This window comes from Amphibalanus amphitrite, unplaced genomic scaffold (assembly GCF_019059575.1).
Source record: "Amphibalanus amphitrite isolate SeventyFive unplaced genomic scaffold, NRLGWU_Aamphi_draft 000117F_arrow, whole genome shotgun sequence".
NCBI lineage: Eukaryota > Metazoa > Arthropoda > Thecostraca > Balanomorpha > Balanidae > Amphibalanus > Amphibalanus amphitrite.
Genome location: NW_024881612.1, coordinates 797424 through 820504, shown reverse-complemented (window position 1 = coordinate 820504; position 23081 = coordinate 797424). Strand labels below are relative to the sequence as shown.

At 50.3% G+C, this 23081-nt stretch overlaps 1 protein-coding gene across 1 annotated transcript in view; it reads left to right on the top strand.

Moving 5' to 3' along the window:
* The first annotated feature begins 9951 nt into the window (after nucleotides 1-9951).
* LOC122381293 (protein trachealess-like) overlaps nucleotides 9952-23081 on the top strand; it is a 45040-nt gene continuing 31910 nt past the window's right edge. The window contains exons 1-2 of the mRNA XM_043365294.1: nucleotides 9952-10152; nucleotides 10527-10577. Coding sequence (XP_043221229.1) covers nucleotides 10100-10152; nucleotides 10527-10577 — 104 coding nt within the window. The 5' untranslated portion in view covers nucleotides 9952-10099. The remainder of the gene's footprint in view (nucleotides 10153-10526; nucleotides 10578-23081) is intronic.

The following is a 23081-nucleotide window of genomic DNA, read 5'->3' as shown; positions in this document are numbered from 1 at the left end:
TTTTTAGCGAAAACTCCGAGGGACGTTATGCCCGAGGTGCTTTTCGCTAAAAAAGCGAGGTGACATTTATTGAATTCCCGGCCTTAGGGCTGGAAGGTGTTTTCCATACCTGCCAAAAAGCTCACAACTATAATTGATAGTGACGTCAGCAGCCGTGTGGTTCAACGCGTTTAACCACACCCCTTGAACCACACGGCTGGTAATATTAAAGCACTGCATTAAACTTTGAAAAGTGTGGTACAGTGCACGTGCCAGAACCCGCGCCCTGCTGGGGGGGGGGGGTGTTTGAACACCCCCCCTTGTGGTTTTTCGCGAATATCTCAAAAACGGCGGCGCGGAGCGCCGCCGTTTTTGGTACAGCTTATCATACATCAATTCTACACATTTTGTAAAAATTTCAGACCAAGGTCATTCAAGGTCAGGTCACCAGGTCACTTGAAGTGACCTCACCTCATAAAAAGTTTCAATGTCTGTCATAGCTACACCGAGTGACTGATCGCTTTGAAACTTTCAACGATTGCTAAGAGCAATAGCATGTACAAAATGTATATCTCAGAATTTTGATATCGATGACCTAAGGTCAGGTCAATTTTGCGACCTCCCCATTATAAGTCAATGGGAGAAAATTGAAATGCGCCTCTTTTGGACGAAAGACATTATAAACACTCCCAAACACTGAATTACAAGTGGTTTAGACACACTGAACATGAAAATGGTGTCCGTGACCTCTGTTTATGCCCTGAGGTCATCTTAGGTCACGAATGGTATCTAACAGTTTTTCGCAAATAACTTTGATAGAGGCATGCTAGAGCGATGAAAACGCCTTAGATGTGTTCAGCTCGATGATACGGATCGACTGATGTGCAACATGACCCTTTCCGGTCAGGTCATGACCTTGACCTGAGGTCAAATTTTCAAGTTGACCTTTCAAGGTCAAGTTATAGTTCATTCGATGCGTCTTGACGAGAGGAACACGATGCCGGTAAAAGTAAGCTCGTACAAGGCTTGGGTCAAAAGTTATTGCAGTAAAATTGTTTCCGAAAAAATCTGCTATTTTTGCAGTTTGCCCCCTGCAGGCAAAACCGTTGACGTTAGGTCAAATCTGAGATAATTACCCAGAAAGGGCGTTAATAGGGCTATCGAATACGCTTTTCCGCGGCGCTGAAGCTCTATTGGTTCCCGAGTTATGCGTTGGCTTCTTGGAAATTGTCGACATTCGACCTGGAAATCGGCGAAATTTTGCCTTCAATGACCTCTGGTGACCTGACCTTTGACCTGACCAAAAAATTGACCGAAGTGATTTCCTCATTATTTTTGACGCTCTTTCGAACGCCGCCTTCCGCGTATCGCTACGTGGCCCAGGAGCCGAGTTAGAAGGGGGGGGGGTGTTCAAACACCCCCCCCCCAGCAGGGCGTGGAAATCCAGGACACCCAGCCGGGCGCGGGTTAAAATGCCTGGATGTCTCGATTTAATCATGCAATGTAGCAGGTATGGGAATATATTGTCGTGCCCCGTTAACCCTCGCCGGCACAGGAGGGGGGTTGATGCAACCCCCCTAAGGTTTCTCACGAATAACTCGCGTAAAAAGCGGCTGATCGCGACGAAACTTTCAGTACCCTCGCATTGATCAATTTTACACCTACCCTGAACATTTCATGACCCTGACCCAAATGACCTTTGACCTGTGACCTCTTTTCTGAGACCATGTTTGGCCGGAAACGCGATTCGGCGTATATCGGCTCGCATTAGCCGCGCGTTTGCAAGCTTTTCGTGGTTTCAAACGCTCAAACATGTGATTTGATGTTGCTCCCATACATTAGGGTGAGTGTCAAGGTCACTTGAAGGTCAAGTCAGGTCATTGACCTTTGGTGACCTCGGTTCACTTTTTCGAGTTTTACATGTTTCTAGGCTAGTTTTTGGAGCTGATTTCGAATTTAGCAACCATTTGAACATTTACGAAGTAGTTTCAGTACCTTCGTAACATGTTACGAAGCTGTTAGAGGCGATTGACACGTATTACGAATACCTGTCACGGCCCCTACCGGTTGACCTGACCTGACCTGACCTGACCTGACCTGACCCGACCTGGTCTAAATGCTTAAAGACATCATCTCTGGTCAAAACTATAACACGATATTCGTGATCAGCACCCCGGAAAACCCCATGACAGCCACACTTTACGACTTTCTAACAGGTCCCGATTTTCCCGATTTTCTGGTCATTGACCTGACCTGGAAGGTCACCCGATGACCTAGGACCTTAAAATTGGATATCATCGGCTTCCTCTCGTGACGGGCAACACGCTCGTTTTTTCCGCGAAGCTCTAGCTCGATCGGGGGCCAAACGCGAGGGAGGGGGTCGTACCCCCCCCCCCCCTTGTGCCGTCGAAGGACGCAAAATGGCCTGTGCCGGCGAGGGTTAAGACCCTGGGGCCAAATAAAAGTCAAAGACAATCGAATCCTGTTCGCCGTTTTTCTTTGGTTTTACCCATCTATCAATCTAGGCCAATGCACAGGCCATTTGGTGGGCTGAACCCGGACGAAAAGCTGTTATAATACATCTTCATAAATCTTGCTGGGAGAATCCACCAGTCTCAGAATAGTAGCAATTATTGCTTAGCCCCTAATAAAGGCGGCTAATACGCTACCAAATTACTTATTTAACACCTTAGTCCCGATGGCTTTCGTGAAAGCATTTAGATGGGGTGACCTAGCTCGGAAGTGAAATAATTCACACTGCAGCTGCAAATTTGTCATGATTTGAACGAACATATAAGTGCTAATTCGCATAATTAGTTTCGCGGTCCACAGGAATCACCAGGCGTCCGGCACTCACATGACAGATGACAGTGCTCGTGCTCACATCGGCCCTCAACTGCAGGATCATGGACGTGAAGTAGCTGTTGTGGATAGAAAATAAATCAGGTCACCATCGTATTGTGTTTATTGTTAATAGTAACTATGCTGGAACACAACCTAAAACTATTTAATTTGTTCGTCCGTAAAATGTTAACAGGCCATAGGTAGTGCGTAAAAATGGCAACTGGGAAACTTTTACCTCTTTAAACCGTCCGCTGCCACCCCTATCCACTGTCACCTGTTGTGGCCACTGTCCACCGTCACTTCTGTCCACCTTCACCTCTGTCCAGTGTCCACTGCCACCTCTATTCTCTGTCACCTAGGTCCACCGTCCACTGTCCACTGTCGCCTCTGTCCACTGTCACCTGTATCCACGGTCGCCTCTGTCCACTGTCACCTGTATCCATTGTCGCCACTGTCCACTGTCACTTCTGCATCCACTGCCACCTGTATCCACGGTCGCCTCTGTCCACTGTCACCTGTATCCACCGTCACCTGTCACCTGTATCCACGGTCGCCTCTGTCCACTGTCACCAGTATCCACTGTCACCTTTGTCCACTGTCACCTGACCGCCGGACGGGCCGTCAGGTCGGCTTGGTCATGCACTGCGCCAGTCGGCACACGGCAAACGGCTCACCAACTGGCCCGTAAATCACCTGACCCGGCGCCGGCCGATTTTGTCCTCTGACCGGCTGACTCAATAAAAGTCGCCGCGGATCAGCGTTAGCTGGTGCCGTGTGCGATTTACCGCTCTATCAGCCGCGGGTGGGGTGGGGTGGGGCGACGGGCTCGGGACTGTGCCGTGACGCTGCTAGCAGTGCTCGCCGCGCGCCACCTCTGTCACGGAGCGTCGGCTTACAATCCACTAATGGAAATCGACACGGGACGCGTACACGACCGATCAGCTGGGTATTGAACGTGTCAGCTATGTATGGTGTAGGTGACATGTCAATAGCGCTGCCTGGGCTGTGTGCATATTGAGTCGTGACCGCTACACATACGTGCTTAAAAGTTAAAATGATGTAGCCATGCAGCGGTTGCATGAATTGATATAAGTGCATGTGTTTGCATGAATGCTACAAAATCGCTCCTTCCAGCAGGCATAGGAACATCTCTCAGCGCATACACCTATGTGTACAAAATACATGAGTGCCTAATAGTGTAAAATTAGGCAGCACACACCTTGCGATGGATCTTAGCCTATATTGTATATGTGTAACATGTGTTACAGGCAAAGTGAAAACTCGGGCATTTTGCAAAATGCCTAGGCAGTTTGCAAAATGCCTGACCCGCCAGGCATTTTGCAAAATGCCCAGGCAGTTTGCAAACTGCCTGACCCACCAGGCATTTTGCAAACTGCCTAGGCATTTTACAAAATGTCTGACCCGCCAGGCATTTTGCAAAATGCCTGGGTTTCCATATATTCCACCGTTTTTGTTGACTACAGGCGTTGATCATAAACGTTCCACTGTGACTGACCCCACAACACATTTCACATGTGTTGTGGGCATATGTGACACATTCCACGGTCACGAATACAGGGCGTCACGAAATTGTTGCGGGATGTTGTACTTGTGTCCCGAAATGTATTGCATCGTAGTTGCGTCAGTGTTCTCCAGCACCTCGCTGACAAGTTATCAGCGGCCATATGGTCTGTCCCCGCGGCACCTGGTGAAGCTCAAATAGGCCTCTGTAGGCTGTAGCCCATCATGCCCCAAACGAGAATCCCCAGTGCCCAGTGGGTGCTTCACCGTCTCGACGGTGCAGCGCCTCTGAGCTGCTGTTGGCCCAGAACTGCTTGTTGGGACGGTTAGTGACTAAGAAGAGCTCTACTAGCCATTTTCCCGACGGGCTATCCGGCGAGTGCACCTAATTTGACCAAATCTGCACCTAATCTCTTAATACAGCAAATATCTTTATTTTATGAATTTATTTCAGTGTTTTAACCGATGATGCTCTCTGATAATATGACAAAGGAGGCATATAAGCAATTAGTACCAGTATAACGCCTTATGGGGCGACTAACGGAGCGAGCGAGAGCGTGGGCCTTGCACGTGCGAAATTTCGAGGGGGTACCTCCAACTGACTTGTGCACGGCACCCTACTAACCGGTCTCTAGCGATGTGCCAAATTTGAGCACAATCGGCCCAGCCGTTCTCGAGATCTGGAAGCGGCACCCTGCACGTGCGCACGTGCAAAATGGGTCCCAACTGACTTGTGCACGGCACCCTACTAACTGGTCCCTAACCGTGTACCAAATTTGAGCGCCATCGGTCCAGCCGTTCTCGAGATCTGGAAACGACCCCTGCACGTGCGCACGTGCAGCAGCACCCCAACCTTAACACATGCAGATGAATTATCTGATGGAGACCTAACTGTGTACCGAGTTTCAATTCAATCGGCCCAACCGTTGTGCCGTTATTGAGGTTGCAATTTTGGGGGTTCTTAAAAAATGTCCAACTTTACCACGCGCCACGTGCGGTGGTTGGCAAGAACGCATGGTGGCCATCACACCACAGAACTTTTACGTCCAAGTGACATTCAGTAAAGAAGACCGCTTGTCAATCGGATGTCCCGTTCCTAAGATATTAGCTTTTGAAGAGCGTCCCCACGGCCGGCCGGCCGCTCATACTCAGAAATTTCCGTTAATCTAAGGAAAGTGGGCAACTGTTCCGGCAGAGACGATTGATAATGTACCTAAACGTGTAACAATCAAATTTTCGTAAATTGGAAGAGTATTCTTTTCTGATCAATATCCACCCATAGTACTTTCAAAAAGCCACCAAGAGCTATTAGAAACAGTACAATCATTGTACCGAGCGCATGTTTACCCACGAAACCACGCCCGGTGCTCGGCACCCGACGGCCGCTGGGGCTCAGTGACCTGAACTCGGCGGCGCTACCCGGAGAACGCAGTGTCCCCTCACTTGGTGCGCATTGACAGCGATTAACGTTTGTAAGCGGCAGTTACAAATGATGCTTACCTATACATCGTCGCTAGTGCGAGTTTGATGTCAGGCATTTCGCAAAATGCCTGGGAAAATATTTCAGGCAGTTTGCAAAATGCCTGGTGGGTCAGGCAGTTTGCAAACTGCCTGGGCATTTTGCAAAATGTCTGGCCGGTCAGGCATTTTGCAAACTGCCTAGGCATTTTGCAAAATGCCCGAGTTTTCACTTTGCCTGTAACATATGTACCTATGTACAGTCTGAACTCTTTAAGTAGGTTTGAGGCCTGAACGTTGGCCATGGCCTGGAACTGGTCTCGGGAGCCTCTTTACGTGTCCCATCCTGGTTTCCCTATGTGGCCGTACAGAAACGCATCTACCAATTGCTAGCTTGCACTTTCTTAACTATAAATGTGTTTGTTTAAAATAAACTTAAGTCTTAAATACAATAAGTCTAGAAAAAAACTTAAATACAACAATTTTAGGGTCACGATCAGCCGGATTGGTCAAAACATACGGCTGGATACGAGTGGGAATAACAATACCAGTATAACGCCTTTTGGGGCGACTAACGGAGCGAGCGAGAGGGTGAGCCTTGCACGTGCGAAATTGCGAGGGGGTACCTCCAACTGAGTTGTGCACGGCACCCTACTAACCGGTCTCTAGCGATGTGCCAAATTTGAGCACAATCGGCCCAGCCGTTCTCGAGATCTGGAGGCGGCACCCTGCACGTGCGCACGTGCAAAATGGGTCCCAACTGACTTTTGCACGGCACCCTACTAACCGGTCCCTAACCATGTACCAAATTTGAGCGCCATCGGTCCAGCCGTTCTCGAGATCTGGAATCGACCCCTGCACGTGCGCACGTGCAGCAGCACCCCAACTCTGGCACATGGATATGCATTGCATAGTGGGTGCCTACCTACATGCCAACTTTCAGCGCAATCGGCCAAGTAGTTACCGAGATATTGCAACAATTGCAAAAGTGACACCTCTTCGTTTTGCACGTGGCACGTGCATAAGGGGTCACCCACACGCATCGAGAATAGTCCAATACTTGGTAGCAGGAATGAAGCTACCCTACAAAAATTACCGCATGTAAATCGGTCAAGTGGTTGCTGAGATATAAGCCTCGCAAAAGCGTGACCACGGCCGGCCGGCCGGCCGGCCGGCCGGCCGCTCATACTCAGAAATTTCCGTTAATCTAAGGAAAGACTACGCTCGCTTCGCTCGCTCCGTAACAAGTGAGACAAGCGATTCAAGTGAAGTAATTCATGAATATGCATGTGTTTGCATCACGTCATTTTCAAATACAATCAGAGCGTGATTCGTACAGCCGCTTCAACGGTTTGCCGGCGATGAAGACACGTAATGATCAGTCGGCGGTGGCTGATGCGATGTTTCCCTTCTTTACAAGTGATTTCCGATGAGTGATTGGGCTATTAGTGTGATTGGAGGGCACGTTTGGGTGTGCAGCGCGGCCGGGGCGGCGGGACCGCACTGTGGCGTGTGCAGTACCCATCCGGGGCCGGCGCTGACCCCTCGGTCAGGTCGGCGCGCTACGGCCGCCGACACAGCACATTCGACTAATGAAATCATCTGGTAACGGGGCTGGACGCGCCGCGGTACTAGCTGCCGGCCCACTCGGCGTGCCGGTGGAACGGTTATGGTCAGTTACATAAGCTCGGGGTGAGTCTGCGACCGGCAGAGGCCAGAAACAGTTATGAGCGGCATCTCTCCCTAACACGGTCATCGCAGAGAGGCTGAGAATCGAGCGCTCGGGAGAGAAAGCATGGGTCCACAATGTAGCGAGGTGGCACGCCATTTAAAGGTTTACAATGTTGGCAGACCTCGGAGTGCACATTAGATCGATACGCTCAAACCCACGTGCTTAGCTTAAGCGGTCTAAATTTTGGTAAAATTGGGTTAGTGTTGTGCAGTGTGCAAGCGAGGTGCAGTGCGCCAATAAAATGGGATGGAACATAGATCGAGAAATACTATTCTCAGTCGCATATTTACAACATGGTGGCGACGAAGAGGGGAAAATCAAACGTTGAAAAAACGTGGAAGTTACTCGCCCATTAAGTCCCTTCTGGAAGGTTAGCTTCATAAGGTAACAGTAATAAAAATGGCATGATCAAAATAGACCAAACCAAAGCAGCGATCGCGATCGAATATCATCAATATTGATTATGACTGAATGCCGATGGAGACGAGAACGATAAGAGGATGTGTCATACCGACGTCCACAAAAGCAAGCCGACAGGCGATAAATGCAGTTTCTCAAGAGACCAAATAGATCAAATAGGATAGTTATATGCAGGGCTACGGTGTCGGTGGATTTTCAGGTGACTCCAACTCGGACTCGGGCTCAATAAAAAATCGACTCCGAGTCAAGCTCCGACTCCGGACGTTTCTCTTAAATCCATATCATGACAATAAATTTCATAGTGGAGGCTGGAGCTGTTTTTGATATGCCTGAAACGATCCGTTGTGAGTTCCAAGGCCTTCAATTGTAAATATGCTTTATAAATAACATGCAGGATGAAAAGCAGGTTCTACAACGTCATGGCCGTTGAATCTGCCGTCTTCTGCTTCTTTCACTGAAAGTGCTCGTCCAAAACAGGAGTATGGCCTTTTTTGACAAAATCTGATTTCGAAAGGTCAACGAGGGTAGTACCTATATCGTCAAGCAAACGGGTGTAGGGTATGACGTTGAGCCATGCAGCGTTAAATTCGACTCCGGAGTCGGATTTGGTTACATTCTGGCGACTCTGACTCCGACTCCGGGCAGAACTGTCGACTCCGACTCCGACTCCGGGCAGAACTGTCGACTCAGACCGACTCTGATTCCACACTCCACAGCCTTGGTTATATGATAATAGACCTACTCTAATAGCAAGATGCCCTATGCCCACGTAAAACTGCAAGTTTGTCCGCTGGAAGCCCATAAGCATGCTGAAAAAAGATTGGAGTAGGGGAAGTTGGGGCAATGCCGGAGTTGGGGCAAAGCCGAAATTCGAGATATTTCGAAAACCGTAAGACATGGATGCCACCTGTCAGTGATGCTCTGAAGCTTAAGTGACTACAATTATCGCATGTTTGTTACGAGTCGTCATTCGGAATACTTCGACTGTGAGGGCGCCAAGAGCGTTTTCAAGGTACGTTTCCCTTGTACTACATGCGCCTTTGAAGCTGCATTTCTTACTCATTATGCTACCGTTTGTCTGGCCAATTCGGTCAAGTAATCTTTAGCATGTCTTTGCATAAGTGTGCTGCCTATTTGAAATTTATACAGCACGTTGAAAAGTTATGGGCCTGCAAATGAAAGTATGGCAGGCTGGGGTAATGCCGAAAACGTGCGATTACGCACGTGTTAAAAGCACGCTACGTGGACTTTACTGCTGTAGAATAGCAACGCGTATTTTTAGTCACACAAATTACACTTTCAACCGACACAACGGCCTGTTACCTATAAGGAATGATTTACCTGGCATGTTCTTATTATATCACACAATTATAACTTCCAGTGTGCACCGCGTCCTCAAGCTCTTAAAACGCGTGTCAGCTTTGATGAATTCTGGATAAAGTTTGAGATGAAATGGCAAAACATCAATGTCGGCATTCCCCGTAGATCATTTCTCCCATTTTCGGCTTTCCCCGCAGTCCGGGGCAACGCCGAAAAAGTCACTTCTTTGATATTTTTAGTTTGTGCGCTTAACGGTATGCGAATTCATCAAATGCGCCTGGTATGTTTGAAAGGCAAAAGACTGGCCTCTCGAATGACGCCAAGTTATTTTAGTGAACTGTCAAAATGTGAGCACGTCTTGATGGGAATAAGGAAAATCATCGCTGCAGTTTCGAGCGGCCTGTCTAACCCAGGGGACGTCAATGTGACGTCACCGACGACCCTTGACGGTGACAGCGACGGTCCATTTCGGGCCGTTCACATCGCTCTGAGATCGGTCCGGTCCCGTCGAACTGAGATCGGTCAGATCTCCGCCGCTGCCCCCAGGGGTGACGGTGCGCGGCCGGCGGCAGACGGGTGCCACTTGTCCCAGCGCTGACCGCTGACCGCTGACCGCTGACCGGCGGCCGCCTCTCCCGACCACCACTGGCGGTCGGCGGCAGCGCCTCTCGGCCACCGTCGGAGGCTGCGGACGGTCAGTCGGTGCCGGCGGTGGGCGCGGGAGCACGTGCGCACGACGGGAAGGGCGGGCAGCGGTGCCGCTGGGCTGAGTGGACTGCAGACTGAGCAGTGGGGGTAGACTCGAGGGGTTATCAGCTGATCTGGATGGCGAGCTCCGATACCGCCGATATGGAGATCGTGCACCCGTTTGACTTCAGGTGAGTGTTAGTGCGAGTCAGGTATGCCTGCATGGGTTTGCAGAACTGCGATGATCCATTGATAGTCATATGGATTCAATGGAATAGTTAGTTATTTGAAATGGTATTGAGATGTTTGAATAGAAAGCTCAAGAAACAAAAATAAGCACATTTCGAACTCAGAAGCAACGCAGTACAGAACGTTGATAAAGCGTAATCACGTCCTGATTGTTGGAGTGAGCGATCTTATGCATTGATTTAATTCAGATAATTTCTTTGCCGATATCTCTTGCCTAGAGCCGTGTATTTTTCGTTCCCCTGCTCATAGAGCGCGTACTCTGAGTAATTGTGAGACAGCAGGTCTCTCAGCTTCTCCATGCGTGCTCTGCCGACAGGAAGCTGGTGGCAGCAGAGGCGGCCGTCGACTCCCCGCTACCCGACACTCGGTGAGTCCGGACGGCCACCGGGGGGGGGGGGAGGGGGGGGGGGGCAGCGGGATCACCTTACCACGCCTGAGCGGTCCGACAGATCAGAAACACGCGCATTGAAGAGCTGTGTCCTGATATGACCGCCATTGGACGATAAAATTTGAATATTTTCAGTAGAGGTCTATTTATAATTCGTTCCACAGCGAAAAGAGGTATTTCTATATCGCACCCCATTACGATGCATAGATAATAATCATTATGTTTGCAAATTGCATCCAACTGAGATGGAAAAATAAAGCCTCGAGGTGTCGCAATGATGTTTCCTTTTCATGACATACCTATACCTAATATTTGTAATATTTACGTATCCACATTTGTCCACTTTTATGTTCAACACATACTGGCCGTTTTCACGACGGAACTTTCGCAGAGGAACTTATTTGATACCTAAAAAGTACCTACCCTTAGAGGCCTTAACATCCCTCAAACTGAAATATTTTATGTTCAAAATAATTTTAGAAGTTCAAATCCGGGCATTTTTTGCCCTCAAATCACTTATTTATTTACAAACACAGCAATTTTTAGTTCTAGTAGCCCACCTTTCGACTATGAGGTATTAAATCAGCGTGGCAACTTTGCTCCCTCGGGTATCTAATTCCGGAATTCTTAAAAACAAGGAAAGTATATATCGAGTTCTCTTTTATACCTATTCAGTTATGTTTTAATGGTGATTAAAATATGACAAATTTTTTAATTACATTTCATATAAGAAAACACGCAAAACAATGAAACAAAAATAACTACGGCAGATAATTACCTTCAGGTATCTAATTCCGACCAATCAGCACCTCAGTAGGATATGACGTCATACAAGAATGGTGGTGAAGGCCGTTTGCAGTCCCGGCCGGTAGGTCACGTGACCGCCGGGCGCCTCGGGTCACGCGGCGGTCGGGAGTCGGACGCGGGGCGTGGTCGCGGGCAGACGCGCGGGGCATCATGCTTTGCTTTGCTTGCTTTGTCAACTTCATATAACTTACTATCGCATTCGTGTGAAAGCCAAACACTGCTCAGTGCCCTTAGAAATTGAGTTTTGGAAAGCTCAAGTCCCTATAGCTCCTCAGGTCGGCAACAGTTGAAGCCTCATCTGAACCCATGTGAAAAAACGAGGGTAAGGAACCTTGTGTTGCTTTTTCTTTTACCGTCATAATTATCTCAAACCATCACAATTTTGAGTTGCCACATTGTCTGCTTCACTACATTCGTGTAAAACTTGGGTGAAGGCTGGTGGCTCAAGGAAAGGTGAAGATATTTCTTTAAGTGCCTAATCCGTGAAATTGAAATATCCCGGCTTTACAAATCTACACTTTTCATTTTCTCCACGATACATTTTTTAAAATTGTTTAAATTTTATCTACATTTGTTAACATCGGGGCTTTGGTTTTGTGTAAACTAGATCATAAAGTTTACTATAGTTTTGTGTAACCTGATGGCTGAAAAAATAGTAATTTTGCTAAAATGATGTGCGGAAATTTGTTGCTTTCCAAATCAAATTACTCATACCTATATTTCATTCAAAATTAGGAGGCATTATTACTGTTTTTTCTTGTAACATGAACTGAGTTTGGGTACGGTGCTCCGGAAACGTTGTGGAACTTTAAGCTAGCTAGAGCAGTTTCCATAAATATTGTTTAGATAGTTGACATGGCTTGTTGACAACTCTTGCTGTTTCTAAAAAAGTGAAAAAATATTCTCCTGCATTAAGCACACAAGGCATGTTATTCTCATAAGCTATCGAATGTGTGTGTGTGTTTTTTTAAGCTGTTTTTTTAAGCTTTTAAGCTGTAACTTCAGTTACTTCACTTTAGAACATATTGCCCAGAATGCGTCACTGATCATGAGCTGGTATATCATATCATATGTAGCAAATACATAAATGAGAATAGTGTGTCATGAATTTTTGTGCATGCTTCTGGATCATCTGTAATTACATCAAAGGCTCGGCTCAAGAGTGTCCTGCCGACCAGCTTATGCCCAACCCTTTCTGTCCGCAGAACGTCGCCTGCGACTCCCGCACGCCGTTTGCCCCGGCCGTCCGTACTGGTCTTCGCGCTGCGAGCCGCGCTGGAGTTCGCGGCGGCGTCGTGGAGATCCCATCGGGACGGCGTGTGATGCCCGCGTCGAGCTTATAAGCCGTGAGCTTCGATTGGCGGCTCACGCGGTCACCAGCTGTATGTACAGCCTCGGCCCCGACGACCCCGCTAATGGCCGAGACCGGCATACCCCCGGCATGGGTCCGCTGTCCGGCGCAGCGCTGGCCGCCCGCATGCTATGCTACTTTTGGCTGTATCGCTGCCCAGCGGGAGCGCGCTCCACGCTGCGGAAGAGGTACACGCTGCGACCCGACTGAGGACTGCAACCGGATGGTGACACGTCGGCCTCTGCGCCCTGGCCGGGGCAGGCGTGACCGACGTCACAGTGGAGGAACGCCCAAACAAGACCAGCCCACCGTCGGAGCAGCATGGAAATATCATGTTCTGCCTGGACGTCGGACCCGGCGGCCGCAGTGCACCTGCACACGTGCGGAGAGGGGCGCTGGAGGCTACTCTGGAGCTTCTGCCATTCCGCGGCGCGACTGCTGGCAAAACGGCGGCGATTGAGGCGGTTGGGAACAGCTGCAGCAATGGTGATGGCGGTGATGGCGACATGGCGGTTTGGGACTTCATCTCAGCGCGGCCGCCGCCCAGGCGCCGCTGCGCCCGGATGCTCAGCCACCTACCGGATGGCGGGGTGGCCCTTACGGCCCTCACGCCCGTTCGGTCTGCGGCCACGTTGTGGGGTGGCGGTCGCGGGGTTAGCGGCGTTGGACTTCGTCCTTTATCCAGACTGCACCGTACCATCTGAACGGATGGATCTGCCAAGAAAGATGACATCCAAGGCGGCTATGAGGCGATCACAAAGCTTCACCAAGAGCTTCTCCTTCATGGGGCCGGCCGGCCGTTAAGTCGCAACACCGGCTGCCGAGTGCCAACAGCTGCGTGCGCTGGCGCCGACGCGTTGTGGGCCGCGCTGCTGACGCCCAAGCTGTGATATCAACCATCTATGAATAAGTGGCAGCGGTGGCGGCTTGTCAGTTGTTAACGTGCCTTAACAGACGTTGCGAATAGCCCGCGTTGGAATCGCATGGTTGGGAACACAACGCAAGTAAAAATGGGATTCCTTGATGAACCTACTTTTTAAGCATTGTAGCCTTTGTAATTTTGGATGTTTTGCTGTAGATATTATTTTCTACATATATACTATATAGGCACTCACGTGCTTTAAATCGCGCAATGCAATTGAACCATGGTAAAGACAATGATAAATGAACTGAGAGCTGACATGCCCCATGCTTTGTGTGTGTATGTGTGTGTGCGTGTTTTTTTTGCGAGTCGATAAAAGTGGTTTTGGACACTGGATGAGTTTTTAGGGGTGTGGTGAGGGGGATGTAATTCCACAGACCTTCTGTCAGATTCACTAATGCAGTAGGTCTGTGCGGTGTTTAGTTATCGGAGCATTCTTTGAAAGTCGTGAATAGGGCCACCGAGTACCTAAAGCCGTGATATTCCCCCACAAAAACTTCTTTTAAATAACCGGGGATAGGTACATGAGCAGAGTAAATGCTATTACGAACGCCTATCACAATGCTGAGCGAATAGGAAAATCCATAGATCGAGAATTGTGCCGCGTTACGGGTGCTCGGGCGCAGCCAATCCACCGTTACCCCAGCGGTGACCTTGACCCGCATCGTCTGTCTCGGCTCCAAAGCCAAACCGGCGTGGAATTGGGAGCGCTCGAGCACTCATGGTCCAGCGCAATTCTCCACCTAAATCCATTCCTGATACACATTTGCTTGCTCCTAGTCATGTAACCCCGGTAAATTCACCCAACTTTCATATTGGTCGCTCCATAGACAGATGGCCACAGAGATCAACTTAAAAGGCCATTGTTGCATTCATTTAGTGGAGATCATTAAAGAGCCGTGACAGGCCACAAGTCGCGTGACATCATACGTGTAACGACCAATGACGTCGGCCTGCAAAACCCAATGGAAGCGGCTAGCAGCGTGCAATAAAACAGGGCGCTGCTTTCTAAATGTCTGTCGTGCGCCATAAATGAATATATTCTTTGCAGCCTGGCAACTCAGTATCTTTTTTTAACTATTGTACTAGTATTTAATAATTTCATAATTTTATAATTGTGCTTACGCTTTATGTTGATATTAGTGATAATCCTTAGATAAAGTAAATCGATGTGATATTTAATAGAAAAATAGCAAACTAACGCACCATTCATTCGAAAGCTGGGGAACCTACTAAAAAGAACTACTAAAATTCCTGAGGAACTAAAGGATTAAATGGGGATTAAATAGATGCCTGCTATTCCGTCGTGAAAACGGCCACTGCAAAGCATCGTAATGACTGACAAAGTTTCTGATAGTCCGCTTTGAATTGTCTGAATACCGAACTTGGACCGACACAAATGTAGCCAGCCATACGAGTTTCTTGTTTCTCCAGGTCAAGCAAGCTCTCCCGTACAACAAACTTCGATTATATCAACTGCATCAAAACTCTAATTTGAAAGTCAAAACAATGCTTCATGTTTGCATGTGTCACGGAAGAGCCATTCATCAGACTGGACATTCAAACAATTTATGAAAGCAATAGTGCCTACATCGCTTCGACATTAACAGCTTTAGCTATAAGTAATTGACTCGTTTGGTTCCACAATAGAATGGTTGATGTATGGCTGCCCGATGCTAATTTTCTGATGCGACCAGTAGGCAACAAAGCACTCATGGACACTCCCAGCAGCGGCTGAGTCTGCACTGCTCGTCCCGCATTTTCCTTGTACTCATACCAGACACGTAACCAATATCCGGATGCATACGGGTGTTTGACTTTTCAAATCTATAGAAGATTCTTGTTGGCGCTGAGCATACCCATATGCATCTTATGGTCATGCTTTCAGTCCAAAAGTTCAATATCTGCTTGTAAGCGCGAGAACGTGACAGTAATGGTTTGTTTGAGACCTATTGCGCAGTCAAAGGAATAGTCAACTTATCCTTTCCTCGAAGTGTACGAAAGCTCCTACGAAATTGGGCATCAAAGTCTCTGCAAATGGTCGAGGAGATTCCGGTCTGTATGTTATTAAACTTCATAGTGCACATATCCAAGGAGGGACCCATGCGTCTTTGCTCGACGTCTGTCCGATGACATAACCATGTCGGACTTGGGCAAAAGAGCGTTGGGACTGGACAAGGTGAATACTGAATGCCTAATATTTACTCCTCTTTGCTTTCGTATTTGGATACAACTAGATTTTTTATACCGTGACTAGACCAAAGCTAAGAAGAATCCTGAATCACGCCAATGTGGACTGTGTGCTATTTTGGAGTGTAATTATTGTTTTTTTTTACAACCGCGCAACGTTGAGTGCTGAATCGGCTATGGATGTGTGGATGCTGAAGTTTCCACGGCTTCTGAACCGAATTTCCTGATTTTTGCTGTAAATGAATTTGGTGTTTCTGAGTCTGACGATGCTGCTCAGGTTGATCTTTGACTTACATCCGCCTCGCCCCATGTCTGGGTGGCGCGGCCGACCGGCTGACCTGTCCAGCCCACCTGTCTGACTGTCCTGTCCGGCCTACCTGTCTGACTGACCTGTCCGGCCCACCTCTGTCCGGTCGGTCGTCAGGCGATGGCCCGGCCGGCGCCTATCGGCCTCAAATCGGGAGAATATGGTGCGTCGCTGGTGTTCGTCAGCTCTCCGGCGACGTTCCCTCGGGAAGTGGTCAGCGGGCCTCACACGTGGACAGACACCGGGCCTCACACGCATGTTAGACACCGGGCCTCACTCGGGGTCATACACCGAGCCTCACACAGGTTCAGACAGCAGGCCTCACACGGGTCCACTCCAGACACTGGGCCTCATACGGGGTCAGACGTGCACGCACACGGGCCATGCTAAGACTACGGCACAGACTAGCTGCGATAGCCGCGGAATATAAAGCTGAAGCGGCTGCGGTGCATCACGTTCTGCTTAATGTTCATTGTTCTTAGTTCAGCACAGCTTTTGTAGCACACTTGCATTTTTGCCTTTTATTTAGTTAGTCGATGCATTATTCACATCGAAATTATATTTATCACATTTCTGATAGTGCATCAAGTTAGGTAGGTATGTGTGTGTGTGGCTAAAGGGCGTGCAAGTAGCAAAGATAACAGCTTAAGCAGATTGTCTGACAGCTTGGGTTTGTTTTTCAATAGGAAAGCACAATGCTAACTAAATGTGCTTTAGCTATTGAGCACAAGCCTTCGGTTAGCCTAGTTGTTTTTTACTTTCATGTATCATACTCCGAAGGTACAGCCCACCGCTAAAGTAATATAGGGTTTTACCAATATCAACGGTTGGCTTTGACTGGCGATTGTTTAATGCGGAGTGATCGAAAAGAAGATGTCAATAGCTAAAGTTGCAGCTGCAAGGGTGACGATACATATAAGCTACATTCAAAGTTTCATTGTAGTCTGGCTAATCTTTCCTAAGCTTCAGAAGCAGAACATACCCATGACTGAAACCCCACATTACTTCTGCTGTGGACTGTACATGTATGCGCGCAGCAAGGTAGCTAACTGGTAGAAGCTCGCATTGTATAATTGACTATACACTTGTCTTCCAGTCGGTCCAACCACTCCTATATCAGACCAGCGAGGTGCACAGAATACTTTGTCCTCACCGTCCCATAACCAAACATCAGCCCACGTTCATCTGCATCATAATAACGAAGTACGTCAACACGAAACTGAGCAGGGAGAGTATATTCCTCTTCTCCACGACGAAGAGTCCCCAGACGTCGAAGGCGGGCGGCCGTCGGGTCCGCTCGAGCAGGAGGTGCAGCGCGAGGCGGCCGGTCTGGGGCGTCTGGTCCGGCCAGCTGGCCTCGGTCAGAGTCTGGTGCAGCTGCTGACCGCTGCTCAGCAGCCGGCTGCCGGCGCAGCTGGCCGCCAGCAGGCGCAGCGTGGCCGACACGGAGCCCAGCGGCAGCGTGTTGGCGCGCCCCGCGAACTGGGCGTCGCTGCCGAACAGGTTGACGCTGATGTAGCTGTGCAGCAGGATGTTGGTGGTGACGCAGGTGTACAGGCTCAGCGCCGGCAGCGAGCAGAATGCGGCCGCGTCCGCGGCCAGTCGGCTCACAGACAGGTGCGTGCTCCTCAGGTGACTCAGGTGACGCTCGAGCTCCGGGGACCACTCCGGACCCCCCAGCGGCGGCTCCCAGATGGGGCTCGGAGATGTGACCGGCCGGACACGGGGTCGCAGCTCGTCCATAATCCACAGACCTGCCTTAGAGAGTGGACCAACGCTGCCCGTGTTACTGGAGAGCCATCCCTTCTCCGCGTCGCCGACCTGGCGATGATCCGGCGGCTGTCTTTCACTGACATTTCCCTTGATGTCATCCAGCGCCTCACTCCGCCGACCGATATGCTCCTGGCAGTACCTCTCCAGACGCGTTTGGAACAGCGCCACCGCATCCGCCAGGCCAGCAAACAACAACTCGAAGACGAGCGTGGTGCCGGCCAGTGCCACAGTCAGCAGCACCTGCAGCACGGTGATGACCCAGTAGCCGGGCGGTGCCTGCAGCGCGGGCGGCACCGCCACAGGGATCGGGTACTTGGGGTGAGACAGGCTCTCCTGGCTGAGGAAGCTGGCGGTTCCCAGGGTGCTGGCGCCGATGAGGAGGCCGCAGGCGGTCACGGTCTGCAGTCGGAGGGCGGTGTGGTCGCCGGGGCGGCTCTGCGCGGCCGTGGCCTCCTCGAGGGCGGCGGCGCGGCGCAGCAGGTCGTGTAGGTGCCGCCGCCGGCGCAGTAGGTGAACCAGCAGCAGGAGAGTGTGGTACGTGAACAGACCCATGGTCAGGCTGTAGAGGACCGCCGGCGCCGAGTCGGCCACACTCACCGTGTTGATCGTGTTGGCGACCGCCGAGATCAGGCACATGGTGAGCGGCAGCAGTCGGGCGACGCGCCAGCCGGCCGCCGGCCGCTCCTGCTGCACGTGCAGCCCGGTCAGCGTCAGCAGAGAGACCACGAGCACAGCGCGCCGCAGCAACCGCGCGTGAGACATGACAGGGAGGTTCGGTAGCGGCGGTCGACGGACTAGACGGTTTTACGCACTCGGAGACAGCTCCTTGAGTGCGCTGAGTGGCCTAACTTCAACGGGTGGCACAACTATCACCGATATCAGCACTCTGACTGACGTCAGCGTTATCGCGCCGCTTGTATTACCATGGAGCCTATCCCACTGTGCTCCCTGCTTCACCGAGTCCTTCACTGCGCGGTGTAATGCAGTGGCATTAGCATATGCAGTTGCTGGGCTCCAGCCTGGCCCCAGCCCGCACCAATAACCGTAATACCCCGTTCAAATGGCGATTTATACCGAGCTCGGCTACTCAATGGTCGTTGGCTCATGAGTGGTGGTAGCGCGGCTGGACATTGAATGCGGCGCCTTTGGTCACATGTTCCGCGCAGTTCCTCTATTCACGGTGAAGTGCCCATTTTTAACCGTAGATAACTATTGGTATGTCTGCCAATGGCGGGCCCCACCGCGATATTGATCGTTTTATTGAGGTGATGACGTGAATGGAGCCCAACCTGATTCGAGAACCAATAATGCGATCACCTGCGATATGCATTTGCTTCTAAGCAGGTATGTCGGGACTGAAGCAATAACGAATGCATCACATGTGCTTCAAAATCAATTATGGTATAGCATCTACCGTTCTATTACGCGATGTCTTGGAGGCTGAAATTGTGGGGCTGTTTACACACTGAAATATATCAAGCTGTCAGAAGCGTCTATTGCTCAATAAATCGAACATTAGAGATGCTGTGTCGATGCTGCATGCATTATATCTTGGACAGATTACAACATTATTTTCTTCATGCGAAATGAAGTGGCGGTACTACTTATCACGAGCACGGCGAACGGTCAACCGTTTTCAGTTTGACATTAGTACGTCATTGCCAGTATACAATTTACAGCACTGTTCTGTCAAACTTTGCGGAAACCTTCCCTAAGATCCCGTAGTTGCGCGCCTATTCTAAAGATTAGGCATCGATTAATCAGCCGCTGCCTCAGCCGGCGTCAACACTACACTTGTCCCCGACCATTCGCCGATATACGGCGCACACACTACTCAGCACCTTCGATCAACGCTTGCTGCGAGTCTGCCCCGAGTCGGAGACGGTGAGCCATGTAGTGACTAACTGATCGCTGACCGCTGACCACCGACCGCTGACCGCTGACCGCTTACCGCTGAGCGCTGACTGACACCAGCTCCGGGGGTCCGGTGGTCATTAGCTCACCGAATGAGAACACTCAGAGAAGTCAATCAACCACCAAATGGGATCGCTCCGGGCGTGAAAGTCACAATCTCACGTGTCAGTTTGGAACTCTGCTGGGGTGACATGCTGAGTTCTGGAAAGCTTCTAGTGGTGTCAGTTACAGAAAATCGAAACACCGATACCAAACCAAATACCAGCCAAAGCCATGGGAAAATACCCAAACCGAACGAATTTGGGAATATGAGGAGAATACCAACTTTTCACTAAATTCACAGCCTCTTATACATTAGTGAAGATTCAGAATACCAAGAAAATACCAAAAACATTAGGACTGAAGTATCAAATGCTAAGTTGGTATCAGTTTGGTATCGGTATTCCAAAAGTTGGTATCTGATTGACATCTCTATAACATTACCCATCCCGGGTATTTTGGAAGCCTGACGATGTATCCTGTTCAGACGTATGCCCAATAAAGCAATGCTAAAAGCATGTACCTAAAAGTGGCCTTTGCTTGGAATAATAACGATAAACCCATCAAGCCCATCAGTAACCCCAAATTCACCCTCGAGGACAATCATGGATAGACAGATGAACCATCCTAGCCTTTGCTGGCTTGGTGTTTGATAAACAAACATGGCACGGATAGATAAAACGAAAACGGATATCGGCACTACGTCACGTTAATGGCATGCATAATAATATGACAGTCTGTCTAGAAGGGACCACCCAAGCCCGACATTTGGCATTAACCAGTGCTCGCGGATCGCACCTCTCACCGGCACAGCAGACAGCACCGTCCCCTGGTGTACCCCGTCCTTTGGGGGGCCGCGGCGGGGACAGACGCTGCAGCCCACCGTGTAATAATGCTTGGGATTGCGACGGACGACCGGGGGTGCAGCCGACACGTCACACGGTATATCCGCACAGTCAGTCGGTGGAGTGGCGGGGACCGCGGGCTGCTGCAGGACGGGATGCATATACGAGGCTAAGTGACTGGGCGCGGCGTAGAGCAGGGATGCACAGGCGACTGCGAAGACTGAGCGCGCTTTGCCTGTGCGCTGGATAGTCGGTTCGATGTTTCTCTTTGATATGACAAGCTCAAACATCACCATCCGATGATCGGGACGCGTCGGTCTAAATTCGGGTGTCACCCCGGTCGACGTAGTGCTCACCCCAGCATCAGAATGGCGCTGACCACGATAAGTGTGTCCGGCGATTTTGTCATTATGGCGCTTACTCCGGTCCGTGTTACTACTGACTTTCACACAGGTCGGTGTTGCGATTGCCCAGGTCCGTGTGGATCTCATCCTAGTCAACATGGTGCTCGCTCACCCTGGTTAGCGACTGGCGAAACGCTTCTCCCCAGCCAGCCGCACCCGATGGTAATTGCACGATTTGTGGGCATTGGCAGTCGGTAACTAGCCGTTATTTACGAGCCGTGCGCACGGCACTGTACAACCCACTGGCACCGCCCCATGTCTTTACACGTAGGCTAATGTCGAGTATAACATTCCACCGGAGGTGTTGAAGCTGTGTGCTGGCCGCGGGAGAAAACCGTGCCGCCCCGGCCGGTGTGCGCCGGCGCCGGCCGGCAGCGGGCGGGGGCGCCGCACCCGGCGTACGGCCGTGCGCGGTCCCGCTGCTCCGCCCTCTGTCTTGGTGCAGTGTGGGCACCGCCGGGGACATGTCGTTTGGAAGCGCGCAGTCATCGCGCGGCTCTCGCGGGAGGTCCGGATGGCAGCGGTCCGGACAGTGGCCCTGCGGGCACCGGCTGTCTTACTGCACTATCCAGCGCCGTGGCTTTAGGCCTGCAGCTCTGGCGGGAGGTCTGACCATTCCGTGGGATCTGAGGACTGCAATTCGATCTGCTGTGACCTGGAGACCCTAGTTCAGTCGGATGAGTCTGGGTACCATACTTCGGTCGCCTGTGACCCATGGGTTCTGAGGTCGGGTCAACCGGGACACGTAAGAGCCAGTCGTCCTCGTCTCGCGGCGCCACCCGCTCAGCTGTGCACTGTGCAGTAATGGTTTTGTCTCTGCTGTTCTTTTCTACACCGTCATGTTGCGAGTGCTCGTCATCTCTGACCAGCGTGCTGTTACGGCCATCTCGCCCAGCCATCGATACGCCATTACTGTAAAGTTGGCCACTAATACCAGCCCACTTGTAGACAACCATCAATCGGCCGTTACTCTGAAGGCATAAAGGCATAAGTGCGTCCCTGGACATCAACACATTGTAATTTAAGACTGTAAGTTAGTTACTTTAAAATAAAACTAGCTCAATGACGTTATCTCGGAAATATTCCCAAGTTGTCATTCAAGGGTTTATTGAAACGATACATACGAGTATACCTACGTAATCGACCTGTAATAATTCATATACATAATTCAAATTCGCTGCTCAGTGCTCTTGACAATCAGGGAGTGTTTCACCCACATTGTAATACGAAATTATACGATACTGACCGACTTTATATCAGTAGTTAACGCTCCCAAAAATTATAGCGTGCATCTACTACCCGGGCCAGAGCGGCATGTTCTCCAGGGCACGTGAGACTCGGTTTAGCAGTGGTCCGTTCACGAGTGGAGCCGCGCCCTCGCGGCAGTGGCAGTGGCCACCTCCCACCCCGTATACCTCCTGTCGAGTTTGTCCAACACGCCCTTAGTAACTCACCGCTGCCGGCACTAAATTGAAAATAAAAACACCATTTGGGAGGTCATGATGTCTCACATCTGATCTCATAGGCAGGTTACAGCTCAATATATTTCAGCGCGTTGGAGCTTTATCTGCCTTTGTGTAGGCTTGTTGGGCCGAAGTGTGAGTGTTTTCACGAAACTCGAGTGTCCAAATTTACGACCACTGACGAAGATATGTAGCACACTGAACAACGAACACATATCCATCAAAAGTCGGGGGTAAATCGTAAATTGTCTGCTGAGGATTCGTAGGACAGGTGTGTGGTTCGCGTCCCGTTCCGTAGTCTGTGGTCTGTCGTACATGTCCCGATCAGTTCGTGGTCCATGTCCATCCGTAGTCTGTGGTCCGTGGTCTTTGGTCCATATCCAGTGGTCCGTGCCCCCAGCGGTCCCGTCCCGCTGAGCGGCGGCCGGTGGGTGTGGAAACAGTCCGTCGGCCGGCCGGCGGGGCGCC